At 42.6% G+C, this 26,421-nt stretch overlaps 1 protein-coding gene across 2 annotated transcripts in view; it reads right to left on the bottom strand.

Moving 5' to 3' along the window:
- Positions 1–18,464, bottom strand: part of THBS4 (thrombospondin 4) — a 44,709-nt gene extending 26,245 nt beyond the window's left edge. For both annotated transcript variants that reach the window (XM_027607118.1, XM_027607119.1), the window contains exons 1-2: positions 18,277–18,464; positions 13,375–13,578 (exon numbers count right to left, since the gene is read on the bottom strand). In XM_027607118.1, coding sequence (XP_027462919.1) covers positions 13,375–13,578; positions 18,277–18,364 — 292 coding nt within the window. In that variant the 5' untranslated portion in view covers positions 18,365–18,464. The remainder of the gene's footprint in view (positions 1–13,374; positions 13,579–18,276) is intronic.
- Between the last annotated feature and the right edge of the window lie 7,957 nt (positions 18,465–26,421).

Below are 26,421 nucleotides of genomic sequence, written 5' to 3'. Positions count from 1 at the left end.
AATGATGAGATAAAGAGCGTCAGGGGGCAAGTATCTGCTGAACAGCCTCCAGGTCACAAGGCTGGGTTACTGGAAAGAATTCAAGTAAGCTGGAACCAGAAATATTCAACATCTTGAGTGCCAGGCGTTGTTTTTTTTTTTTTTTTTTTTTTGACAGAGAGAGACACACAGAGAGAGGGAACACAAGCAGGGGGAGTGGGAGAGGGAGAAGCAGGTTTCCCGCGGAGCAGGGAGCTTGATGCGGGGCTAGATCCCAGGACCCTGGGATCATGACCTGAGCCACCCAGGCACCCCGACCAGGTGTTGTTCTAATGGCACTGGCAAGCCACTCTGTTACTGCGGATGTTTTGTGCTCATGGAAATACAGACAGTGAGTAGCAAATCTGAAAATAAACAATTTCAGACAGTGATAAGTAAAATGAGGAAGGAGAACTCATCAAAAGTCAACTGAAATCCAAGTAAGCTCCTCAACGCATAAATTAATTTACTAAACATTTACTGAGCACTACACTGTGGGTCTGGATGCTGCCCTGAGTTGCTTTCAATATTTAATTTCTATTTGTTGCAACATTAGCAAACTGGAATAACTTCCAGATGACAAAAGTGAAGCTCAGGGAAGTGAAGGCACTTGCTCAAGGACACTGTAAGTGGCAGGCCTAGAATTTGAAACTGAATGTGGTTTATTCCATGACTAAAAGAATGTGACGTGGGTGCCTGGGTGGCTCAGTTGCTTAGGCGACTGCCTTTGGCTCAGGTCATGATCCTGGAGTCCCGGGATTGAATCCCGCGTCGGGCTCCCTGCTCAGCGGGGAGTCTGCTTCTCCCTCTGACCTTCCTCCCTCTCATGCTCTCTCTCTCTACCACTCTCTCTCTCTCTCTCAATAAATAAAAATCTTAAAAAAAAAAAGAATGTGACGTATGGATAGGCCTTTGTGAGCATATACTGCATGAAGTATAATCTGTCATACTGTCTTCAGTTTAATGATGCTCAGAGAGCCAAAGACGTCCATGGTTGCAAAAGGAGGGCTAGAGGGGGATCCGCTACCTCATTTTCTCTGTTTTTTTTTTTTTTTTTTCTATGCAGGTAGCTACCTATTCACTTATCTTGTTAGGCTTAAGCACTTCCACTTTTTGTTAAATAAAAATTTATACACACTTTAGGATTCTGGTTTTCTGTCTGGTTTTACTCCATTATTGCCTTGAATTTATTGAGCCCTGAGCTAAAATCTGTTCCTGGCTGCTGAGCCTCTGGGAGTAAAGCCCACTGGGTGAGGTTTGCTATAAAGATGAAAGTGAATTGCTTCCCAGGGCTTACTGAGCCTACCAAGAACACCTCCAGATCCATTCAAAGGTACCACTGTCAAACCCAAGTTCATTACCAGCAGTCATTTCAGAAATATGTAAGAAACATTTGGCACAACACGTATGTATAAAAAGAGAGGGCGGGCTGGCTACTTAAATTATGATGTAATCATGAAATGGAATACTGTGGAAAAGGTGCATATTAAAAACACAGAAATGTTCCCAGTATTTTGTTGAGTGAAAAAAGGGTTGAGTCACAGTGTAATTTCATACAGAAAAAAATATACAGAAAATTAGAAGGAAATATGTCAACGTTAATATGGTCATTGTTGGTTACTTGGATGATGTGTTTTTCCTCTTGCTCATCTTCATTGTCTAATTTTTGCACAAGAAACACGCATTACTTATATAACACACACACACAAAAAAAGAAGTGAATTACACACATATACCCAGACTGTGCTTCTGTCAAGCTGTAGGATTTGTAGCCAGTAACTTGGACTACCTTTCCTCAGGTACCTTTTCTGTAGAGTATAAATGCCAACTTGGTGCTGCCTCATGGAGTAAGCAGCCTGTTTATGTTGCAGTACTACCAGAGAAAATAATCACTGCTGTGAAACTTTAGAGTTTATTTGAAGGCTTCCTCCAAATATATTACACTTTCTAGGTGGGTATTCCCACTGCTTCTCAAATCTGACTGGGTCTGCTTTTCCATTTGACCATGGCTGGAGAGGGCCAGATGGCCTTAGGTCCTGTGATGTAGAGAGGCTAGGAGGAGTAAGGAGATCTTCTTTTATGCTTACGTGGTCACCACTCCTTGCTTACCAAGAGAAAAGAATTGGTAAGACCTGGCAAGACAGACTGACTAGGAAAACTTTCTATGACTATAATACGATACTAGGTTTCCTGAAGTAAAGTACTGGTAAGATGTAAATAAATGTGGTATGAAAAGAAAGAATAAGAAGGAAGAAAAGAGACAGGAGTAGAAATTCTTGAGATATTTTAAATATGGGATACCACAGAATTTTTACCCCTCTACTTAATATTGTTGAGAATTTAAATAGCAACTGCATAGCTGGAAACTGGAGGCATATATGGTACCCAAAAGGGGGGAAATTGACCAAAACATATGCACTAATTCAACTCTTTAAAGATTTTATTTATTTGAGAGAGAGAGAAGGGGGGAGCAGAGGGAGAGAGACAAACAGACGTGAGGTTGAGACCCCAAGACCATGACCTGAGCCAATACCAAGAGTCAGACACTTGACCAACTGAGCCACCCAGGTACCCCACTAATTCAACTTTTTAAAATTTTATTTTATTATGTTATGTTAATCACCATACATCATTAGTTTTTGATGTAGTGTTCCATATTCATTGTTTGCGTATAACACCCAGTGCTCCATGCAGAACGTGCCCTCCTTAATACCCATCACCAGGCTAACCCATCCCCCATCCCCTCCCCTCTAGAACCCTCAGTGTTTCTCAGAGTCCATAGTCTCTCATGGTTCGTCTCCCCCTCCGATTTCCTCCCCCTTCATTTCTCCCTTCATACTTTTTTTTTAAAAGATTTTATTTATTTATTTGAGACAGAGAGAACGAGAGAGAGAGAGAGAGAGAGAGAGATCGCACATGAGAGGGGGGAGGGTCAGAGGGAGAAGCAGACTCCCTGCCGAGCAGGGAGCTCGATGCGGGACTCGATCCAGGGACTCCAGGATCATGACCTGAGCCGAAGGCAGTTGCTTAACCAACTGAGCCACCCAGGTGCCCTTTTTTTTTTTAACATATAATGTATTATCTCAGAGGTACAGGTCTGTGATTCAACAGTCTTACACAATTCACAGCACTCACCATACCACATACCCTCCCCAATGTCCATCACCCAGCCACCCCTCCCCTCCCACCCCCCATCACTCCAGCAACCCTCAGTTTGTTTCCTGAGATTAAGAATTCCTCATATCACGGAGATCATATGATACATGTCTTTCTCTGATTGACTTATTTTACTCAGCATAATACCCTCCAGTTCCATCCACGTCATTGCAAAAGGCAAGATTTCATCCCTTTTGATGGCTGCATAATATTCCATTGTGTGTGTGTGTGTGTGTGTGTGTGTGTGTGTGTGTGTGTGTGTGTGTATACACACACCACATCTTATCCATTCATCTGTCGATGGACATCTTGACTCTTTCCATAGTTTGGCTATTGTGGACATTGCTGCTATAAACATTGGGGTGCACATACCCCTTCGGATCCCTACATTTGTATCTTTGGGGTAAATACCCAGTAGTGCAATTGCTGGGTCGTAGGGCAGCTCTATTTTCAACTTTTTGAGGAACCTCTAGACTGTTTTCCAGAGTGGCTGCACCAGCTTGCATTCCCACCAACAGGGTTGGTGCAGGAGGGTTCCCCTTTCTCCACATCCCTGCCAACACCTGTCGTTTCCTGACTTGTTAATTTTAGCCATTCTGACTGGTGTGAGGTGGTATCTCATTGAGGTTTTGATTTGGATTTCCCTGATGCTGAGCGATGTTGAGCACTTTTTCTGTGTCTCTTGGCCATTTGGATGTCTTCTTTGCAAGAATGTCTGTTCATGTCTTTTGCCCATTTCTTGATTGGATCATTTGTTCTTTGGGTGTTGAGTTTGGTAAGTTCTTTATAGATTTTGGATACTAGCCCTTTATCTGATATGTCATTTGCAAATATCTTCTCCCATTCTGTTGGTTGTCTTTTGGTTTTGTTGACTTGCTTTTGCTGTGCAAAAGCTTTTTATCTTGATGAAGTCCCAATAGTTCATTTTTGCCCTTGCTTCCCTTGCCTTTGGCGATGTTTCTAGGAAGAAGTTGCTGCAGCTGAGGTCGAAGAGGTTGCTGCCTGTGTTCTCCTTTAGGATTTTGATGGACTCCTGTCTCACATTTAGGTCTTTCAACCATTTTGAGTCTATTTTTGTGTGTGGTGTAAGGAAATGGTCCAGTTTTATTCTTCTGCATGTGGCTGTCCAATTTAAACTCTTATTTCTTTATTGTTTTCAACAGTTTTATAAATACCTGGAATTTTTACAGGCCCATGAAAATACCACTGGGACCACCAAACTTCAGTTAGGGTCACAGACACGTATAGTCAACATCTCCTTATTCTCCTTACAGCCACAATCTAGCCTCCTCATATTAACAGTTGAAGAGGATACCCGTAGTGGCTTAAAACAAATGGCCTTGGTTTTCTTCCCCAAACTGATATTTCTGTGGAATTCAAAGGAAACACTTTCATGGGCATCTTGCCTGCTTTTTAATAGGCCTTCCAGGGCATGTGGGCCATGATTTATTTTCATAACTGAATCACTAAGTTTAATTTTATAAATAGTACCCAGTGGAGTACTTTACACATAACAGGTGCACATTAAACATTGTGCACATGAACTTTCAATGAATAATAAAATGATTGCATTGAAAGCATTTCATATATAAATTAAAAAGTTTAGAGAGTGGCAATTCAACATCTGTTGCAGGTAGCAAATGCTCCTATTGTGTTCATGCTGTCATTTAAGGGCATTCTATACTTCTGCCTTGCTTTGTGTTGCAATGCAACACTGAAATGACAAATTCCTCATGCTCCTAGATCTTGTGACAATAGCAAGAGGAAAAAAAAGGAAAAGAATTATGGAAACTTCCATCTTCACAATGTCTGTTAGCAGAAAAATTATCAAGTGCTTTGACATTTACCATTCTTCATATTTGATCCAGTAATTCTCATTCCTCTTATGGCTTCCATTTTTCATTTTTCTGTTTTATTGCAAACTCCTTACTTCAGTGCTTCAATACTTATTTTATCTTCAGAGCAGTAAGACTACCCCAGAGGGCAGACAGGCACCTGCTCAGGAAGCTCAATGTTTTCACATCAGTCATAGTGAGTCCAGAAAAGTCTAAAGCTCACAGACACACAGCAGAGGGAGCACAACAGAAGGGAAGTACCCACAGAGCTAATAACACAATCATTTCCTCCTCAGGCATGAGTGCAAAGCCAGCCCCCCTGAAGCTGGAAGGAGCGGTCTTCTCCTGGGTCCACCACACCTCTGCCCATCACCACACACTGCACTCGGGGAAACAGTCAATGGGCACGACTTTGTTTCTTCAGCAGCGGCTTGCTGAGTTCTCATAATCCCTCTTCACTCACCACTAGCTAAAACCAGCTTGTTGGCACTATGGATCCAGTTCTCATAGGGCCAGTACAAAGACCCGTGCGCATCTGATTACAACCAAAGGTTGCGGGTCTCCCCATGGCATGTCCCACCTCTACTCTGCTCTGTCGCTGGGTGTGGCCCCAGATTCCTGACTCACCTTCCTGCTGAAGCTTTCTTGCTGTTTTTCTGGACTGACAGCTTAACCTTATAGGACTCTTCTGACCAAGTTATTGCCTTCTCAAAGCCACACACTAGCAAGCAAATGAAATCTTTTAATAGCTATCTAGTCGTTCCTAAATAACACCTAAACTCCTCATCCCAGGACTAGCTGCCACCTTCCCCCGGCCTTCCTTCCCCTTCGTGCTGATGCCCAGCCAAGCTGAACAACCTGTCTTACATTTTTACCTGTCTAGCTTTCTCTGGCTTCCCTCCTCCTTCCCTCTGTGTGGAATGTTCTCTTCTCCATCCCTCTCTTTCCTGATCCAGCACTGTTACACGTCTGAAGCCAACATCCAGCTCCAATGCACCCTCCTCCCTGAAGTCTTCCTTCTTCCCCATGCCCGGCAATTTTTCTCATTCCTGTTCCCATAATACTTGCTCGGGACTTTTCTAGCTCTACCTTCCCAGGATGCAGAATCCAGTCATGGCCCAGATACCTAATAGCTATGTGACCCTGGGCCTGTTCATTTGGCTAAGTGTCCATTTCTTAAACTATTAAATGGAGCTAATAAGACTTGCCCTTTCTGTCTCATTTTTTCAGTGGTGGTCAAATAAAATGTAAAAACTATAAACTGCTAGACAACTGTAGGTATTACTATATTTATTTGTGTTTATTTCTTATCTTCTCTATTAGAACATAAGTGCTTGGGACTAGGATTCTATTTCTTATTGATTTTCTCATATACCATAGCATCTGACAACACCAAATACAACTACTTATTGAATGAAAAATAGATAAAATAGAGTAGTCCTGTATCCACTCTGATTTTTTTTTTAACCCACAATCTCTTAAACAATGTTGGGGGGGGCAGTTTCTATTGGTTTATTTTTACCAATCCTTTCCTTCTAAACTTCACATCTTTGTACACTGGACAATCTGGGGCCTGATTTTATGGCTCCATATCCATGCCTGGATACCAGCCTGACACCAGAACCACAGAGCCTAGCCTGATTCCAGACTGTCTCTGTGACCGGCGGGAGATGAAAGAGCAAACCCAAGCAATGAAGATTTGAAATATTGCTTTCTTGGAAAAGAATTCTCAAAAGGTGCTGTTTAAAAAGTGGACTTGGTAGTCAAAAATATTATGATGTACTGAATGTCAAAGTGATGAAGCAGGGTGGCAGCTTTCAAGGACTGGAAATGATAATATTTTGTCTGCTTGGGCAAAAGAGTTCAGAGTGATCTGGCCTGCAGGCAGCAAATGTGCCAAGGTAGTCCGGGGCTTTCTGCTTTGCTTGGCAAATGGCTTTGCTCTTTGGCACTTTTAAATATATGATGAAAGCCATTGCTGTCAACCTTTCCTCTTCTTTTTAAATAATTGTACATTTCAAAAAAGCCTTCTTGCCATTAATGTCTCTTGTGATGGATATTCTTGTTTGCCTTCGCTTATTTATCTTTAGGCCCTATACACTGGGTCTTTGTAACTTTAATGCTTTGGAAAGACATATAAAAGGTAAATCATCAAACTGCTTTTCCTGAAAATACTCTGGGTGACTCCCAGGTGTGATGGATGCAGTCTGGAAGTTCTGAAATCTTCTTACAGCAGTTTGAACAAATGTAAAGTACACAGAGTATACACCCCCCCACCCCGGCCGTGCAAAGAAACCATCCAGGGAAAGGAAGCACAGCAATGATGTTAAACATCTGCAGAGGGCTTTATATTTTGAGAAGTTATGAGATTCATTATGTACTCAATTATCTGGTGGATGACAAAGCTGTGATTGTGTACAAAAATCCCAAGGTCAGGTTGTAGGAGAGTTGCAAAGCAATTCCTTAAGCACCCATGGAACCTCTCTGGCCTTAGCAGAACCACAGAATATGAGCACTGTAAGTCATCTAGCTCAATATCTCACTTCACAAATCCTTTCAATGAAAGTATAGCCTCTACCAGCACATTTCCAGGAACAAGGAAATAATTACTTTGCAGAGAAACCCATTTCACTTTTGGATTGCTCTCTAAGATTTTCCAAATACAGAGCCAATTCCCTCTGATTTCCACCAATGGGTCCTAATTGTATTCTTCAGAGCTATAGACAGATTTGGTCTTATCCTTCATCTAAATGCTATTCTTCAAATATTTTACGGCAACTTTCATCTCTCTCGTCTTCTATCTGGTTCCTTTATTTCTCCAGATCCTTTAACATTTTGATTTTGTGATGTTGTAAAAAATGGGGTCTAGAGGGCTACTGTTTTGGTGACTCTCCTTAAGGCAATCTTGGACTTGAGAGTGTCCCTGTGAAATGTGTCCAGGATGAGACACAACATTTTAGGTGTGGCCTGGACAGTTAACATTAAGGTAGGATGCATTAGCTCCCTTAATCTGGCCACATAAATGCATTAATGAAGCCTAAAATTTAAGGAGATTTTAAAAAACTGTTACATCACTGTATCTTTTCATTTATTCATTCAGCAAACATTTCTAAATAGCTACTAGATGTCAGGCTTTGTGTTAAACAATACTTGGTTCTTAATGTTGCTGACTAGAACTTTTAGGATAGGTGTCCCATATCCTGTACTTTGGCAATTTACTTTTCACTCCTAGATGATGGATTTACATTTATTCCCATTAAATTTCACCTGATTGTGGCATATGTGTCAGACTGGTAGGACCTTGTTAATCTTGATGATGGCATCCCATATGTTCAACTGTCTTTTCCAGCTATGTGCCATTTGCCAACATGATAAAATAAGTCACTGGTATGTTCAATGGTTCAATACCCAAGATAGAGCCTTGTCAAAAACTCTAGATGCTTTGCTGTAAAACAACTTACCAACCCCTAACAGTACTATTTATCTAGCTTGTTCTTTTTTATATCCAGAAAGGTATAATGAGTGACTTCAAAAAATTCTTTTTTGATGTGAAGATACATTATGCTCATAGCATCTTTTTGATCTATCAGTTTAGAATCTTTACTTTAAAAAAAGTTTAGCATGACTTCTTTTTAGTGAACCCATTTACCTTCAAATAATCCCAGCTTTCTTTCCCAGGTAATCCCCAAATACAAGGATAATAATATAACCCTCCAGGAGTTTGTCCTAAAGTTCACTAAAATTCTTTCATTTTCTGTATATGACCACTTTAAAATTGAGCTAATTCAAGGGCACCTCACAAGAATACTGTGAAGATTAAAGAAAGAAATGAGTGTCGAGCCTTCAGCACAGTCCTGGTACATTAAAAGGGCTCCATAAATATTAATGTCTGATGCACCTCATTTTCCACCTTCAGTACCAGGTTCAGAATTCTAATTTTGAAACTCTTCTCTCTCTCTCACTCTCTCTCATGCTGTGTTTCTCTTTAGCCCACAGGCTTCTCTGTGAACCATTATTCTAACTATTTGACACGTCCTATCCTTAGGCTAAGAAGCTTGACTGTCTGCAGTCATTCCTGCAAATTCTTGGGGTTTCCTTCATTACCACAGCACCACCACAGTGGCAGTCAAATTAAGACTAAAGAAGCAGTTCTTCTTGTTTGCTTTCTCCTTTTTTTTTTTTTTAAAGATTTTTATTTATTTATTTGAGAGAGAGGGAGAGAGCATGAGCGGGGAAGGGGCAGAGGGAGAGGGAGAAACAGACTCCTGGCTGAGCAGGGAGCCTGATGCGGAGCTCGATCCCAGGACCCTGGGATCACGACCCGAGCTGAAGGCAGCCGCTTAACCGACTGAGCCACCCAGGTGCCCCTTGTTTGCTTTTTCTGAAAGGTGAAGGTCTTATCAAGGCAAGCCAAGAGTTCACCAAATCATCTTCAGAAGACAGTTGCCAAAAAAGTAGAGATCTTTCTCTCTCCCTCGTCTTTCTTTGCACCCATCTTATAGAAGCTTATGGCAGAACCTCAAATTTTTATTGAGCTTTGCAGTCTAAAAAAAATTATACTTTATATAATTCAGTTCTTGCAATCAACCTGTGAAGTAGCTATTATCACCCCCACTGTAGAGACAGTAAACCAGGGCTAAGCAATTTAGAGACACAGCTGTTAAGATTTTTAACTGTGACTTGAACTCAAAATACTAACTGGAAAGTTGCCCTATGCTAGATACAAGAAAAGCATCAACCAGATCTTCTGTCCAGCCAGGTGGTCTCTGTAGAACGCTTATTTCTATCAAAATTGTATCACCTATATTACTAACAATATGATAGAACATTGATACCAGAAATACTGTATTTCCTTTATAACTCCATCCAAATGGTCTTCAAAATTCATCGATTCATTAATGAATTTGAGCCAGACCTACTATGTGCTGGACACTGTGCACTTCCAGAATTTACACAATACTGCATGTCTTCTTTAACAAACAAGGCTACTTTTCTCAGCCTCCATTTATTCAATTTGCTCATGAGCTACTTCTATGTATGAGGCACTGTGCTAGGTGCTGCAACAGACACAAACGTGAGCGAAGGGAGGCTCAGTGCCTGTTTTGAGGGAGCTCACAACCTACTGGAGAGAGGACCTAGAGGTAATTCAAGTACAAGGTAAACTAAGATTAGTACATTTTACAGAAGCACGAAATCCCATAATAAAAGAGGTCAGAAGGAATAGGAGATGGGAACTGTAGATGGTGTAGGAATGTACCAGTGGGGAGCAGAGGGCGAGGGTACAAGGATGGAGAAGGACAGACAGCAGGGGTGGGCCCAGGGAATGGTGACTAGTCCATCCAGCTGAAGCATAGGCTACATGGAGGGTTGGAAGGAGGGATAAATTGGAGAGGCGGGTTAGGGGTCATGCAGCAGAAAATCCTGACTGCCCAGCAAGGACCCTTGTACCTTAATCAGTTTGGAATAGGAAGACACTAAATGTCTCTGCTGTCAGGCATAACTTGTTCCAAGTGAAGCTTATAACCGTAACGTGCAGCCACGGGAAGGATGACTTGGGAGTGTGAGAGCAGAAGCAGAGAGCTCGGCAGCAAGCTTGTGCCGCGCAGTCCTCAGGAGCGCATCTAGGACCCTAGGTAATGATTGGGACTCACCTTCTGGGAAGAGGATTCTCCCCCAGCCCCCTCAAATTATGTCAGGACTGCATGGTCACCATCGAATACCTCAACGGGGAGTCACAACCACATGCCCCGTCTCTTCCGGGGAGCTAATGGACCCAGTGCATTCTCCCTGTTCCCATCAGAATGGGCTGCTGCTCTTTTCTAGAACCTTCAGATTCACCAGTGTTGGCAAATCTCTGTACTTTTTCCTAGTGTTCCAGTGAAACTTCTCTAGGTCAAATTCTTCAACTCTCCAAACTCTGATATAAATTGCTCTTTGTTTTCTGAAAATTTTCATTTCTGGATTCTGTTAGAAAATATTTATAAAAAGAATTCTAAGAGCTATTTATCTTCTCTAATAGATTGGAGGGTGGAGAGGTGTTCATCAACATGGAGATTAGCTGGTGTTTACAGCTCAATCACATGACTGGTGGTTGTCCAAAGGAAACACACTTACAAACACCATGGCCTCTCCACCTTCCCATCTAGCGTTACCTCTGCCAATGTAGAGCAAACAGAAAATCAGTTCCAGGAAGTTGCTGCCTTGTGTTTCCAGGAAACATGGATTTTCCACAATGGGCTCACGCATACTGGCCAATTTCGAAACAGAGGGGGAGAGTCAGTGAGGGTGAACAGCTGGACGCAGCATTTTTCACTCTACAGGGGACCCCTTGGCCACCAAGCTGGGTGAGCTAAATGAAAAATCTTTTTTTTAAAGATTTTTATTTATTCATTTGCAGGAGAGACAGAGAGAGAACAAGCAGGGGGAGAGGCACAGGGAGAGGGAGAAGCAGACTCCCTGCTGAGCAAGGAGCCCGATGCGGGACTCGATCCCAGGACCCTGGGATCATGACCTGAGCCGAAGGCAGACACTCAACCATCTGAGCCACCCAGGCACCCCATGAAAAATCTTTCAATGCCTCTAAAATACACAGTTCTGTGAGAAGCTACTGATCTTTGGATGAAGAAGGGTGGTTTTTAGAGATCACAAACTGAATAGCCTGATTAGTAGAGCATGAGCAGTTCCTTCAGTGATGGGAGGCATGGGGCTGTCTGATTCAAGGCAGGGAGGTAAGTGAAGTCACCTCCCATCAGAGCTACGGATGGGGCAAAGGGCGCAGGAATGGTTAGACCATCTGCTAAGCCATGTCCCCAGACTCCCTTCACTACCGGAGACCTCACCCCAGCTCCTGAGAGGCCTGAGGGACAGATGGAGCGCATGTGAGTGGGGTGGGGGGTAAGGGGTGGTTGGAACATGACATAAAAGGGGTTAAAATCCCTTTCCTTCTTGCTTTCAACTCTGGAGTCTTATGAAAGCTAAGAATGAGGAATTTCTTTCAGCTCCTAATATCTGAAAATGTTAAGTGCTCAATCACAATTGGAATCTGATAGAGAGTCTGGAGCACTACAAGTAAAACAAACTGAAATAAATATGAAATCTCGCCAGAAGGACCAGTCCTTTTTTTTCTTTTATTAAAAGCATATGGCAGGGGCGCCTGGGTGGCTCAGTCGTTACGCGGCTGCCTTCGGCTCAGGTCATGATACCAGGGTCCTGGGTTCGAGCCCCACATCGGGCTCCCTGCTCAGCGGGAAGCCTGCTTCTCCCTCTGCCGCTCCCCCTGCTTGTGTTCCCTCTCGCGCTGTGTCGCTGTCAAATAAATAAATAAAATCTTAAAAAAAAAAAACACATGTGGCAGCAGGAACACGTATCTGTCACATTCCTCCATAAGCAGGAACAGGTGTTGTCCCCGGGGCACGGGTGGAGGGGAAGGAGATGCAAAAAGAGTGACCTTATTCTTTGCGAGCCACTTCTTAGTATTTGTAATAACTCATTGTGACAGTGAAACATTTGACAGCAAAGCAAGCAAACAGGTGTCAGACCTGTGTAGGTTGGCACAAGCCAGGTGGGAAAGAGAGCTGTTCACTGAGTTCTACTGACTGAGGCAGATTCTCTCCCTCAAGTCCAGGAGAGTGCTTGCAGAGCTGGGAATGAGGTCTGCTAAGCCACATGTGTGTCCAACGGAACATAAGAATGGTGTGGGTGGCTGTTACAGGATGCATGTTTGTGTCTCCCCCCCCCCCCAATTCATCTGTTGAAGCCCCAGCCTTCCATGTGGTGGTATTAGGAAGTGGGTCTTTGGGACGTAATTAGGTTTAAGTTAGGTCATGAGGGTGGGACCCTCATGATGGCATTAGTATCTTTATAAGGAAAGGAAGCCAGAGAGCTCCCGCTCTCCACTCACACACAGCGAGGGAAGGCCATGTGAGGACAGAGCAGGAAGGTGGCAGCACCCAGGCTTTCTCCAGAAACAAAATCTGCTGGCACCTTGATCTTGGACTTCTCAGCCTCCAGTACTATGAGAAATAAAGGTCTTTTGTTTGAGCCACCCAGTCTGTAGTATTTGCTGTAACAGCCCAATCTAAGACGGTGGCCTAATGGTCCTGGGTCCTGTTCCTTCCCAAACTGGATCCCGAATAACTGGAGGATGGGCATTTTGGCCATAAGCAATTCTTCTTCTCGTGCCATCTATCAACTTGCCCTTCCCCTACAGCTCAATGTACAATAAGAAGAACTTGGTATTGAAAACTGAAATGAATGGTGGATGAGAATAAAATTGTAGGAGGGAACCATTTAAGACAAGTAGACCCCAAGTGCTAGAATAGGAAAAGCAGATTCTTAAGAAAATGATTTCTGCAAATGTGCTTACCTTTGTTCAAGCGTCCCATCACAGTGAATTCGAAGTATTTGCTGTTGTCCGTTGACGAGTAAAGGCCAAAGATGGTGGCTGAACTTTTAGTGTGCAGCTTGAAGGTGGAGATCACATAGACCTCGTTCAGGGTGGGGTCAGTCAGGATCGGCTGCAGAACAGCTGGGTTCAGCCTCTGGCTAGAGGATGGGAGAAGGTCAAAGACTGGGGAGAACAGAGAAAAGGGGATAATCAGTGAAAGAAGTTTGAGACAAACATGTTTATTTTGAGGGGGCACAGTTTGACAGTAAGCTATAAGTAATGTCAACTATTGACATTGATGATAACACTGTTATCATTTTCCACATGGCTAAAATTGCCCGTTCTTCCTTATCACTCTTATAGTGGCTGGACATCTGAATCAGAAAAAGTGCAACACAATTTTCCTCACCAGGTCATGGCCCCCAAGAGAAGACTAAATTTGCAAACCCTAAATTGCATTTGGCCAAAGAATGGCTCTGAAAATGGCCACTAGGAAAAGCACTACCGACCTAGAGTACAAAAGGGACAGGTGAGAGCACACAAGTCACTGTTTCTCTTACGTCCCCAAGCAGTGGATATGTGCCTTAGGGTCCCTCATGCAGCCCATGGACCAGAGCCGATGGTACTTTCTTGGTCGGTGTAAATGATACAGGGAATGCAGCAGAAAGCATGGATGGGGTGGCACACAGTGTGCCATAAAAGTGATTCGCTGCCTCTGTGAGACCCAAGTGTTCCCTTTATGCATTTAGAGTTCTCCACCATTTCTCTGCTAAAAATCTTGATGCAGGGGTGCCTGGCTGGCTCAGTCACTAGAGTATGCAACTCTTGATCTTGGCATTGTGAGTTCAAGCCCCATGTTGGGTGTAGGGCTTACTTAAAGAAAAATTCTGATATAAAAACAAAACAACGGGCTTTCTCTTTCTGAGAAAGACCACCTCTATCTGACTGATAGAGGTGGTCTACAAAAACTGTAATCTGCATTTGTATTTATATAAATTGCTTTTGATTAAGCCAGCAGTACTTTCAAGCTTTGTCATATTTGTGCAAGGTTTAAGAGTGTACATCCAAAGTTATTTTAAAGGCAAAGGCCAAATGGATAATCCTCACTAGAAGTTACTTAGTATTTCTGTTGGTTTATACAAATATTGTTTGAACAATTCCACGGCCTGCATGAACGTTAGCCTCTAAAATTGCCTAATAATTTTTTTAAGATTTTATTTATTTATTTATTCGACAGAGAAAGTGAGAGAGTACAAGCAGTGGGGAGTAGTAGAGGGAGAGAGGGAGAAGCAGGCTTCCCGCTGAGCAGGGAGCCCGACGTGGGGCTCGATCCCAGGACCCTGAGATCATGACCTGAGCCGAAGGCAGACACTTAACCATCTGAGCCACCCAGGCACCCCTGTCTAGTAATTTTTTAAAGATTTTATTTTTTTATTTATTTGAGAGAGAGAGAGAGCCCAAGCAGGGGGAGCAGCAGGCAGAGGGAGAAGCAGGCTCCCCGCTAAGCAAGGAGCCCGATGTGTGGCTCGATCCCAGGACCCTGAGATCATGACCTGATCCGAAGGCAGATGCTTAACCAACTGAGCCACCCAGGCGCCCCTGCAAAGATTTGAAAGACAACACAACAGAATGTTAACAGGAACAGTAGCTATCTCTGGGTTGTGTAATTATACATTTATTTACTTTTCTTTTGCCTATCCAATTTTTTATTTTTAACAATGAACAGGTGTTGCTTTTGCAGTAGGAAAAAAATAAAAGTTATAAAACAAAGAGGCAAAAACCCAGTTACTCAAGAATATCTATTCTTTAAAAGACAACCTGTCTTTATACCGGATCCGTATTGTTTCTTTCGCATGCACTTAGGGTCTTACAAAATAATGAATTTGGTACTAAAATTCATATATATATATATAGAGAGAGAGAGCAGAAAATCTATTATGTTCCTTCTAGCACTCCACATTCCCATAAAACTTGAATACTCCTGCCTACTGTACTTCAAAGGGGAAACAGAATTTTTTAATTTCCAAAGAACTGGAAGCTTTACATTTCCACCAGTAAGAGCAAAGTGTGAGTTTAAGGTATGTGAATTGCACTCAAAACTAAACTCTTACTATCCCTGATTCTTGATCTATGATTATGTTCATAATCTAGCTCAAGCTAAATTTACTCTATTTCAGTCTGCAAGGTTCATCTAATCCATTGGCTTCTCTCTCAAGGGGTCAGAGTTGGGATTAGTTAGTAATGAGTTTGGAGAGTGTTTTGAAAAGGAAATGAGACAACAATTTTCCATTAATGTTATTACATTTTCGTAATAGTGCCAGGATCTAAGCACTAATTAACTCAATAAAAGAATCTATCAGAAACTTGACTTAATCTGATAATCTACGGCAACTAAATTAACTGGTAATTTAGGTAGTATAGCCTGATTTTAAGTCCCATAAAACAGGCAGCTCTAAGAAGCAGCAAAATCCATACCTGTAGCACACCATGAAGTTGTGTGTTCAAATGTCAAGAATTCATGTAACACAAAATATTATACCCATAAATTCAAAACTGCCAAATAATGTCTGTAATCAGAAAACTTTTGAATTATGTTAAAAAGATTCCTTTCTAACATCAAAAAGCAAAGGCAACAAAAGCAAAAATAAACAAGTGGGACTCCATCAAACAAAAAAGCTTCTGCACAACAGAAGAAACCATCAACAAAAGGAAAAGATAACCTAGAGAATGAGAGAAAATACTTACAAATCCTATGTGATAAGGGATTAATATCCAAAATATATAAAGAACTCACACAACTCAATAGCAAAATAACCCAAACAATCCGATTTTTAAGTTGGCAGAAGATCTGAACAGACATCTATCCAAGGAAGACATACAGGTGGCTAACAGGCACATGAGAAGGTGGTCAACATCAGTAATCATCAGGGAAAGGCAAATTAAAACCACAATGAGTAATCACCACATACCTGTTAGAATGGCTATTATCAAAGAAATAGTAAGCGTTGGTGAGGATGTGGAGAAAAGGGACCTCTTATGCACTGTTGGTGGGAATGTAAATTGGTGCAGCCACTACGGAAAACAGTGTGGAGGGTACTTGAAAAAATAAGAATAGAACTACGTATGATTCAGCAATTCCACTGCTGGGTAGTTATAAAAAAAACAAAACAAACAAACCCAAACCCCAAAACACTAATTCAAAAAGATATATGCAGGTTCATGTTCACTGCGGCATTATTTACAATAGCCAAGAGATGGAAACAACCCAAGTGCCCATTAATAATGAATGGATAAAGAAGATGTGGTATATGTATATAATGGAATATTATTTAGCCATAAAAAAGAATGAAATCTCGCCATTTGCGATAACATGGATGGACCTTGAGGGCATTATGCTAAGTGAAATACATGAGACACAGAAAGACAAATACTGCATGATCTCACTTTATATGTGGAACCTCAAACAACAACAACCCAAGCTTATAGATAGAGAACAGAATGGGGGGCGGATGGGTGAAAGGTGTCAAGAGGTACAAACTTCCAGTTATGAAATAAATAAGTCCTGGAATATTATGTACAGCATAGTGACTATAGTTAATAATATGGTATTGGATATTTGGAAATTGCTAAGAGAGAAGATCTCTAAAGTTCTCATCACAAGAAATTAATTTTTTGTAATGCTGTATGGTGACAGATGTTAACTAGATTTATCGTGGTGATCATGTCACAGTGTATACAATTACGGAATCATTGTTGTCCAACTTCCTAGAAGAGCGGTCACAATGAATATAGATTACAGCATTTCAAATAGTTCAAGGCAAACTAAATGCAGAACATTACCCGCTGAAATCACTATTTTGGTTTCCTGGTCTAAAATTAAAAGGAGTTATGTGGTGAAATGCAAAGTTTAAATGGGTGATTACTGCAATGGGAGGGGAAGGACTTTGAGAATTCCCTCACAGGCATTCTTCACTTGGGCTTTGTGAGGAGTAACAACTTTTACTTGGACCTGTGTGACTCTCCCAGCTTTATTTCATTAGTAATACATCAACAGGTGAAGGTCATCACTGGATGGCCAGTTAGAGCGCTAAGATCTTTTCTTGCTTAAATACTTTCTTCCTTTTGGCCTTTGCCAAAAAAAAAAAAAAAAAAAAAAAAAATCAGTCTAAGCTTGTGTTCTGCCCAACGGTTATTTTCACCCCATCTCAATTAGGGGTTTGAAGATTACTCAGGTGTCTTTTTAACGTATATATCGATTTTTTTTTTTTAAACCTCTGTAAGAGAAACACCGACTTCTCAGTCCTTCCTGCTCCATTTATCTCGGGAATCAAGAGATCATGCCAACTCCCAAAGGAGGCTTTGGGGTCCAAACAAAGAACAGAAAACAGGGAGTGGTGGGGCAAATAGAGTAATGCTGTGCCCTTCTGGGGGAATGACAGTCTCAGACTTTCTGGGGGAACATCACTCCAGCCGCGTCGGAGAATTTAGGGAGCCAAGCGTGAGGGGATGGCCCGCCAGAGAGAACCGCAGGGAACAGAACCTGGATTTCACCCCACTCCAGGCAGGACCTGTTAGAGGTCTAGAGCCGTGTGGTAAGCTCTGAAATGAACCCCACTTCTTCGCATAGACTGAAAAGTTTCGCTTCCCCTAAGCTGTTGTTTAGGGAACTGGTCTCATCGCTGGAAAATGGACTCAGAAAATGCTATACTCTAATCACCATTTCCAATTACAAAATGCTGTGACTCGGGCCCCAGAGGGACAGAGAAGTGCCAGGGGCCAAGTAGCGCGCGCGGAGTTGGTCCCTCCTGTCGTTCAAGCGGAGCGGGAAGGAGGGACCCGGGGACCGTCGCCCCTCGCCCCGGCGCGCGCGAGCCCACTTACCCTGGGGGGTGGCTTGGGCGCCGGCCCCCAGCCACGGCTGCAGGGCCAGGTGCAGCAGGAGGAAGACGGCTCCGCGCGGGGCCAGCATGTTGGCTCTTCCTGCAGCCGCGGGCGCTCGCGAGCGACGGCAGCCTGGCCGTGCCTCGGTGTCCCCAGCGGCGCGCTGTCCCTCCGTCGGGCCCCGCGGGCGGCGCAGGTTAAGGGAGCGCGAGGCGTGTGCAGGGCGCGGCGTCCGGGGCTGCCGTCGGGGGCAGTGCTCGCGTCCAGCCGCCGCGCGGAGCTGGGTGCGCTAGCGGCTGGCTGGGCGGCCGCCGCCCGGCTCTTTATGGTCTGGCCGGCCGGGGCCGGGGGAGGGCCGAGGCCGGGGCGGCCCCCTTGGCGGGCAAGCCCGTTCGCTGGGAAGAGAGGGGGCGGCCGGAGCGGGGAGCGTGGGCGGCGGAGGGAAAGGCCTGAATGCGGGGTGGAGGAGCCGACCCGGCCGAGCGGGACCTGGGCTGGGCGCAGTCGCCGGCTTCTGACCGGCGAGGGGCTTTGGGAGAGCCGGGAAGCCAGGGCTGCGATAGGCACACAGGACGGGGTAGAGATGGAGGAGAAGAAGGGAACGAAAGGAGGAAGAAAGTGCCACTGTCCCGCTGGCGTTAGGCACCATCAGTTCCCCCACCTCCTGTATGGCTTTTGTTTTCTAAAAAGAACAGCGTTTGGAGAGGCTTTTTAACACCCGTCGTAGATTCCCCTTGCGAAGGAACCCTGAAGGTTGTCCAGGAACGCCTGCTTCCTAAAGTAGTCCAGGGAGCAGTTGATTTCTTTTATTTCTTCAAGCTTTTCTCGAGTACTTCAAATGTTGAATATTTTTCCCATCAAGTTTCGAGACATGAACAGTGAACGTTTGAAAGTTTTGAGTTTTTAATGGAAATAAAACGCATCCCAAGGAATCGATCCAGATAGGATGGTGGTGCTTTATGGAGAATCTATTTTCAGTCTAGTTTCCAAACACTCTGCCTGCCCACTTCTGTTCCGTCTTCCCCAAGGATTCCATGTGACAGTTTAAAGGTAGGGGAGTAGGAAACATACTGAAAGAGAGGGAAGGAACATAAGGAATCAGTCTTTCTCCTAGGTGAAGCCCCCTAGAAATAACGTGGATTAACTAGAAGAAAAAATATTTCCGAACAATGGCAAAACGTTTCCCTGTTGAGAAATCTTGAGTATTGGAGAAGATCCAGCAAAGCATTTCTATCCTTATCTTCAAGTCTCAAAGAATTTCATTTTGAAGTTTAATCTGCCACAAGCTGGAAGATTAACTCATCATCTTACTTTAAAACTGTACTAGAATAACCCCTCACTAATTATGATTCCGGTCATAGCTAGTGACCTGGAGATTTGTGAGCCTATCTAAAGATATCTCTTCTATTCGCGGTCTGCCTTAGTTCCAGGCTTCATATAATGTCCCATTCCACTAACCCCGCTTCCGTGGAATCGGTCACCATTTATCTACATATGAGAGTGCACTGTAGAGACAAAGTGTACATGTTTCTGGCAGTGTGACTGTAAGCTCATGAGATGACTGAAGAATCTTCAGATCTTCAAGCTGTGTCCCCACGATGGCCTGAGTTAGAGGGAGCTCCAGGTTCCCAACTTCTGCTTTAAGCAGAACTTCAGAGTCAGCAGGACTAAACTGTAAGTTATCTGGAGGCAGATCTTATTTTTTTAGTCATCTTTGTTTAGTCATCTTTGCTAGGTAACCCTAAGTTCTTAGAATCCCAGCAAAATAACTTGCCCAGGGATGCACACAATAAGTTTTGGTTGAAACGGAACGACTACTAAATGTAATGGATCAACAAGAGAACCCAGTGACTTTCTGCTAACATAGCACACTTACAATCTAATTTTGCTTTTAAAGAGCCTGAATTTTTATGAAGCCATTCATTGGAGAATCGTAGTCAGCTTTTTTCTTTATGTCTTCAAAACCAAGAGGAAATTTGATGACAGTGATTACAATACAATCCATTAAATTGGCTATGAAATCTATGATAAAGGAGATAAAAGAGTTAATCAGTGTCTTTTCTGTGCTATCTCATTAAAGTATCTGTTGTTGCTCTTATTACACTGAATTTTAATTTATTTTAATAATGTATTATTTAATTTTTCCCCAATATCAGACTGTGACCTCCTTAGCACTCTCTCATTTATTTTTGTAGCCCCAATTCCTAGTGCCTAGCATGTACAATGAGTAGTTCATTGAATTGACTGTCCTTCTCTCAGCACTGTCAAGTAAGGATAAGAGGTCGTGATATGTTAGTAATCCATTTGTGCAGTAAGTTGCAAAAATTGTCCCAATTCTTTGCTCTTCCATCTACACATCTTTTGCTTTCCCACTATGCTTCTAGGCTTGGCCAGGTAATTTCCTTGGCCAATAGATTTTAGAAAAAAATGCCACATTCAGAAGCTTAAAACGTATTTGTGTGCTGGGGCTTGCTTATTCTTTCATTTCTGCCTTTGCCGTGATAGAATGGCTGTGCTAGCTTGTTGGAGGATGAGAGACATGGAGCGGAGCTGAGTCACCACAGTCATTCTGGGCATAGCCACCTGAGTTGAGCTGACAGTTGTTTCAGACAGGTGAATGAATCCAGGCAAGATCAGCAGAGCTGTCTAGCCAACTCCAGATATGGAAACAATAAAAAATTATTTTGTATGTCATTAAGATTTTAGGATTGTTATGTAATATTATTGAGGCAATAGTAACTGATAAACTAGGTGTCCTTCCATTTATAACTGTTTTATACAGAGTATAACTCCATTTTTTATGTTTGCTTACAGCGTTCAAGCTCTGCCATTCCCCTTCTCATTGGCCCCACATCTGAGCAAGCTGATAAGAAAGATTTGGTGCTCCTTCCTCTGGTGCTGCCAGAAAGTTCCAACTGTGCAAGCCCTAGACCATGCCCAGGAGACCTCACCCCAGCCCCACCCCCAACCACCATGAAATACCCCAAACAATGTCCTTTCCCTGCTCTCTCAAGCCATCTTCACACCAGCTTGGGAGCCCATCCTAGTCTTGCCAGAAAGCCTCAGTATGTGGGTCAGAAACTTTTTCAAACCCTCTTGCTGCATGTGTGGCATCGTCATCAATCTCAACATCCAAACCTCATGTTGGGTGTGGGGCTCCCCATCCTACTCCCGCTCCTTATGTTCCGTAGAAGTGGGAGAAGTTACTCATATTACATACTGCTATTTGACACAAATAAGTAGAAGTTTTACACGTATTTATCAATTGATATTTGAATAAGATTATCATGAGTTATGTTAAGTTTTCTACTTGAATTCTTGAAGGGAGTGGAAATGGAAAATAATTATTAACATTTAAAGATGGTTTAAAGGGAATATGGCTTATACTCTAATGTGTGATAACATCTATGCCACAGCACTGGGAAATGTAGACTTTGGGCTCCTCTGCAGTTGAATGTTAATAACATGGAAGGTACTTGATTAACTGACAGGATAATAGCTTCTCTAGAAACTAGTTAGCACAAATAAGGACCTGTAAATTAAGTAGGGGGCTTTTGATTAGTGTGCAGTTAAAAGTAAAAAGGTTTGTTTTTTTTTTCCAGAACTTAAAAGACAGCAATTTAGGCACTGAAGATTAGTGAAGCAAAAAACAAATGCGTAAAATCACTCATTTCCAATCTCACTAAGGGTCTAAGTAGACTATTAAAAAAACCCTCTCATTAAGCTTCTTTAATATACTTTACTAAATACTGTGTAAAAATTCCTTAGAAAAATGCAGTTGTGTGGACCATTACTACAAATAACTATATCCACCCTACTTGAAGTCCAGAGAGTTTTGACAACTAGCATTTTTCTTTCTTTCTTTCTTTCTTTCTTTCTTTCTTTCTTTCTTTCTTTCTTTCTTTCTTTCTTTCTTTCTTTCTTTCTTTCTTTCTCTCTCTCTCTCTCTTTCTTTCTTTCTTTCTTTTTTAGATGTATTTATTTATTGGAAAGAAAGGGAGAGAGAGAGAGTGCACATGGGGGTGGGGGGTTGGTGGAGAAGAGGCAGAGGGATAGGGAAAGAGAATCTCAAGCAGACTCCATGCTCAGCAGGGCTGGATCCTACAACCCTGATCTCATGACCTGAGCCAAAACCAAGAGTCTGATGCTTAACCAACTGCGCCACCCAAGCACCCTGTGACTAGCATTTCTTAAAGTAACTTCTCTCCTTCATTAAACAATACATTAATCCATCCACATGGTAGTTCCTTCAGTGTCAAGTGATAATAATGATTATTGTGCCAGGACAATACCAAATTTAGTGCCAGTTGTCTAAATATATTTGTGAAGAAAATATGATACAAAGTGCAATAAAATGATAGGATATAAAGCAAATATGCAAAAAATGCTAAAATTCTATTCATTTGGATGTAAGGAGTTTAGAATTAGGGATAATTTGCTTTGAATTGAAGTTCATCGGTGGAAAAAAAAGGTTTGTAAGCAGACAAATAGTATCACTTGAATTCTTGGGTACATGTTTAACCTAACTAAAAGAACAAATGTGTGGAAGATTTTAGTTAACTATCAACAGGAAAACTGGTACTGCTAATTACAAATGAGCCTTAATGAGTTCATAAAGACGTTGGACTAGATACATACAATTTTTCCAACTCCAAATTCTTTTTTTGTTGTTGTTAAGATTTTACTTATTTGAGAGAGAGAGAAAGAGAGAGAGAGCATGAGTGGGGTGAGGGGCAGAGGGAGAAACGGGCTCTCTGCTGAGCAGGGGTCTGGATACAGGGCTCAATCCTGGGACCCTGGGATCATGACCTGAGCCAGAGGTGCACACTTAACCGACTTAGCCACCCAGGTGCCCTTCCGACTCCAAATTCTAAAATTATGTGGGTGTTGCTATCCAATCAATGACAAAAGTGTTGAGTTAGAAAGAATATTTGCCTATTGGGTATGAAATCTTAATTAGAGAGAGTTTCTTCTCATTAATGTGATCAGTTAAACAACAAATAATTACTATGTGTCCATCACTTAATGCACTTAAAAAACATCTACTGAGAGTCTTCTAGAATGTACCCAGCACATCGTGTTAGACGATGGGCATACAAAGATGAATAAAACACAGTTCTTATCCTCCAACTCATAGTCCATTCAGAACAGCAGATGATATAAAAAATATAATAAGGGCTATAATAGACAGGTGCCCTAAGAAATAAGGAAATACTCAAGAGAAAGTAACTCATAGTTAGAATTAGAAAAGTCTTCCTGGAAGAGCTGACTTTTCATTTGGGTCATGAAGGATGCGAAGGAATTCTATATGTGACAAAAAGCTTTTGGACTTTCCTCATGGTTGCAAGATGGCTGCTGCAGCTCCAAACATCATATCTTTACATGACATCATCCAAAGATAGGAAGCAAGGAGATGAGGCTTCTGCTCTTGTCTCTCTTGCTTTTGCTGTCACTCTCTCTTTCTCTCTCTTTGTCTAGGAATGGATCACAGACATACCCATGTCTTGTCTACCAGCAGAGGTGGGAAGTGATGACTAGTGTTCAGCTTCTATTGTGAGAATAGACTGTACCAGGAAGGAAGAAAAAGAGTAGTGTGCTCACTACAGTGCTGGGTGCTTACAGGGGGGTCTTTGGCAAATGGCCTTTATTCTCTTGTGAGGTTCATAGTGCAAAAAAACAAGTAAAGCTAGAGGAGAAGTGATGTACTGGTAAATCAGAGTAGGAGGGAGGCTGTGGGGAAAAAGTAACCAACATAGGGAAAAGTGGAAGGGCAAAAAAAAAAAAAAAAAAGACAAAATAATTTCAATTACGATGGGTCTAATGCAAAGAATACTCTTAATATATGAGACGTTCTAGACCAGAAATTGGCACACTGGCCCACAGTGGTCCATTGTCTATTTCTGTGGGCTCAGCAAGCTAAGAAGAGTTTTTACATTTTTTAAAGGATAGGAAAAAAATAAGAGTATTATTTCTGACATGTGAAAATTATGTAAAATTTAAGCTATAAATAAAGTTTTATTGGAACACAGCCATGTTCACTCATCTGTGGCTGCTTTTGTTATACAACTGCAAGGCTGAGCAGTTGCAACAGAGTGTATATGGCCTGCAAAAGCCTCAAGTCTTTACTCCCTGGCCCTCTACAGAAAAAGTTACCAAGCTCTGTTTTAGACCATGTGTTATCTGAATCCTATCCATTAAGTTAGGCTTAATTATGAAGCAGAGACAAATAAAAAAAAAAAGGGGGTGGTGTGGGGTGGGAAGGAAGAAGAAGCAAGTATTAGTGGACTCCTGTTGCTGATACCCCATTCCTTACTCTACTATCTTCTGCTCAGACGTAGGAGTTGAGGGGCACAGGGCATGAGTTACATCTTGCCTAATACCACGAACTAAAAAATATTAAATCTGTTCCTCTCCTTCCTCTTTCTAGGTATAGTATTTTCCCAGTGGCATTAAAATGGACCAGCTTTATATCAGTTTCAGAAGAAATGAGAGGGAGTTGGCCACTGACCTGAAAAAATGTGTAATGAAAATGTGATTCCTTTTATGGGAGATGTGAACAGCAAACATATTTTATTATTCCCTTTGAACATCAACTTTCATTGGTATATAGCTTGTGTTCCATCCTACGTGTCATTTAAAAATGAAATTCTGACTTGAGTAATTCTCAGAAAGAGGTTTCCTTATGGGGTTCTGGCACGTCCCTTCACAGAAGTCATTCTGAGCGTGGATCTAATTGCTAGTGATGATTATTCTGACTGCTGCATTGAAAAATTGACCAGCAGGAGAGGAAAATAGACCTGACCAATTCAGTGAAGTAAAAGTTGTGCCAGAAAACACCAGAAGTGAGCAAAAGTAGCAGAAGAACTGGGGAACAAGAAAAGAGAAGGAGGGCCTGGGAAGGAAAGGCACGAAGGCCGCAAAGCATCCCTCAAGGACAAGCTTATTGTGTCTGGGGGTGTTAAACGCTGATTCCTTTTAAAATACCTGTCAGAGAGTCGCAGGCCCCTTGTAATACCTTCCTCTTTCATCATCCCACCTCCGTCCGTTTCCCCCCACCCCTGACTTGAGAGCTCATTTCTGGTGCCCTGGGGGGCGGGGTGGCGTGGGGAGCTAGGGGTTTCCAAGGCAGCTCCCTGAAGTCGGCGGCTTCATGCCAGTACTTGGAGGACTATCGTTCCTCTTATCTTGGTCTCAGCAGCAATCTTTCAACGCTGTCTGCTGTCCCCAAGTCAAGCAGCTGAAATCAGAGGCCTGCAGGCTTGCCTTAGCACACTCTATCAGGGCTTTTCCTGTGACATCATGACTAATTTTTTTCACCTTCGTCTGCATAACACAACTCATACATGGTCCTGTGTGCGTGTCCGGGCGTGCGTACCTGTGCATGTATACGCAGAAGCACACACATATGCTTCATCCTTGCCTTTTGTCTGTGGAAGAGCCTTAGTACCCCACGGAATATAGTGATCAGCTTTAAATATCTCATAAGTGGCTCAGATATTTGATCTCAATGAAGTGTGATAGGTAGGATGGTTATAACTCCCACTGTACAGACTAAAAACTAAAGGTCTGGGAGGCTGAACAAGCTTCCCAAGGAAATGCCAGAGCGTGGACCCACACTCAGGTCTCTGACCCCAGGCCCAGCACCCTTCTACTCTGCTGCACTGCATTAGGGAGAATGAATATCTGACCAACACATAAAACCCTGCTGCCTAGGCAGATTAAGTGAAATGAAGCCATAAGAATGAATTTCTTGTGATTAATTTAATTTTATACGAAAATGCTCTATTATCTGAAACCAAATCTCAGTTTTCCAGTATTTACTTTTTCTTTCTTTATACTTTTTAAAGACCATTGCCAAAATGGTGTGGTCGGCAGCACAGTGTATTATGACCTCGCCCTGGCCTGTGAAGGAATGCTATGTCTAATCTGGGGAAGTGGCCTGGAGGAGCGACACCCGCCTCAGACACTTATTAGGGGTAGGGCTTTGGGAATTCCCTTAAGCTCCTGTTGTGGGAGGGGTGGGGTTTCCGGTTCTTCAGCAGGAAATGTGAATGACACCAACCTCATGAGTGGTATGAGAGGCAGCTCTAGGATGGCACCTGACATACTGTGGCTTTCAATCAGTAGTGGTTGTTTATTCCTAGG

The sequence above is a fragment of the Zalophus californianus genome, chromosome 5 (assembly GCF_009762305.2).
Source record: "Zalophus californianus isolate mZalCal1 chromosome 5, mZalCal1.pri.v2, whole genome shotgun sequence".
NCBI classification, from domain to species: Eukaryota; Metazoa; Chordata; class Mammalia; order Carnivora; family Otariidae; genus Zalophus; species Zalophus californianus.
The sequence above is the reverse complement of the archived record's forward strand: the minus strand, read 5'-3'. Positions and strand labels throughout refer to the sequence as shown.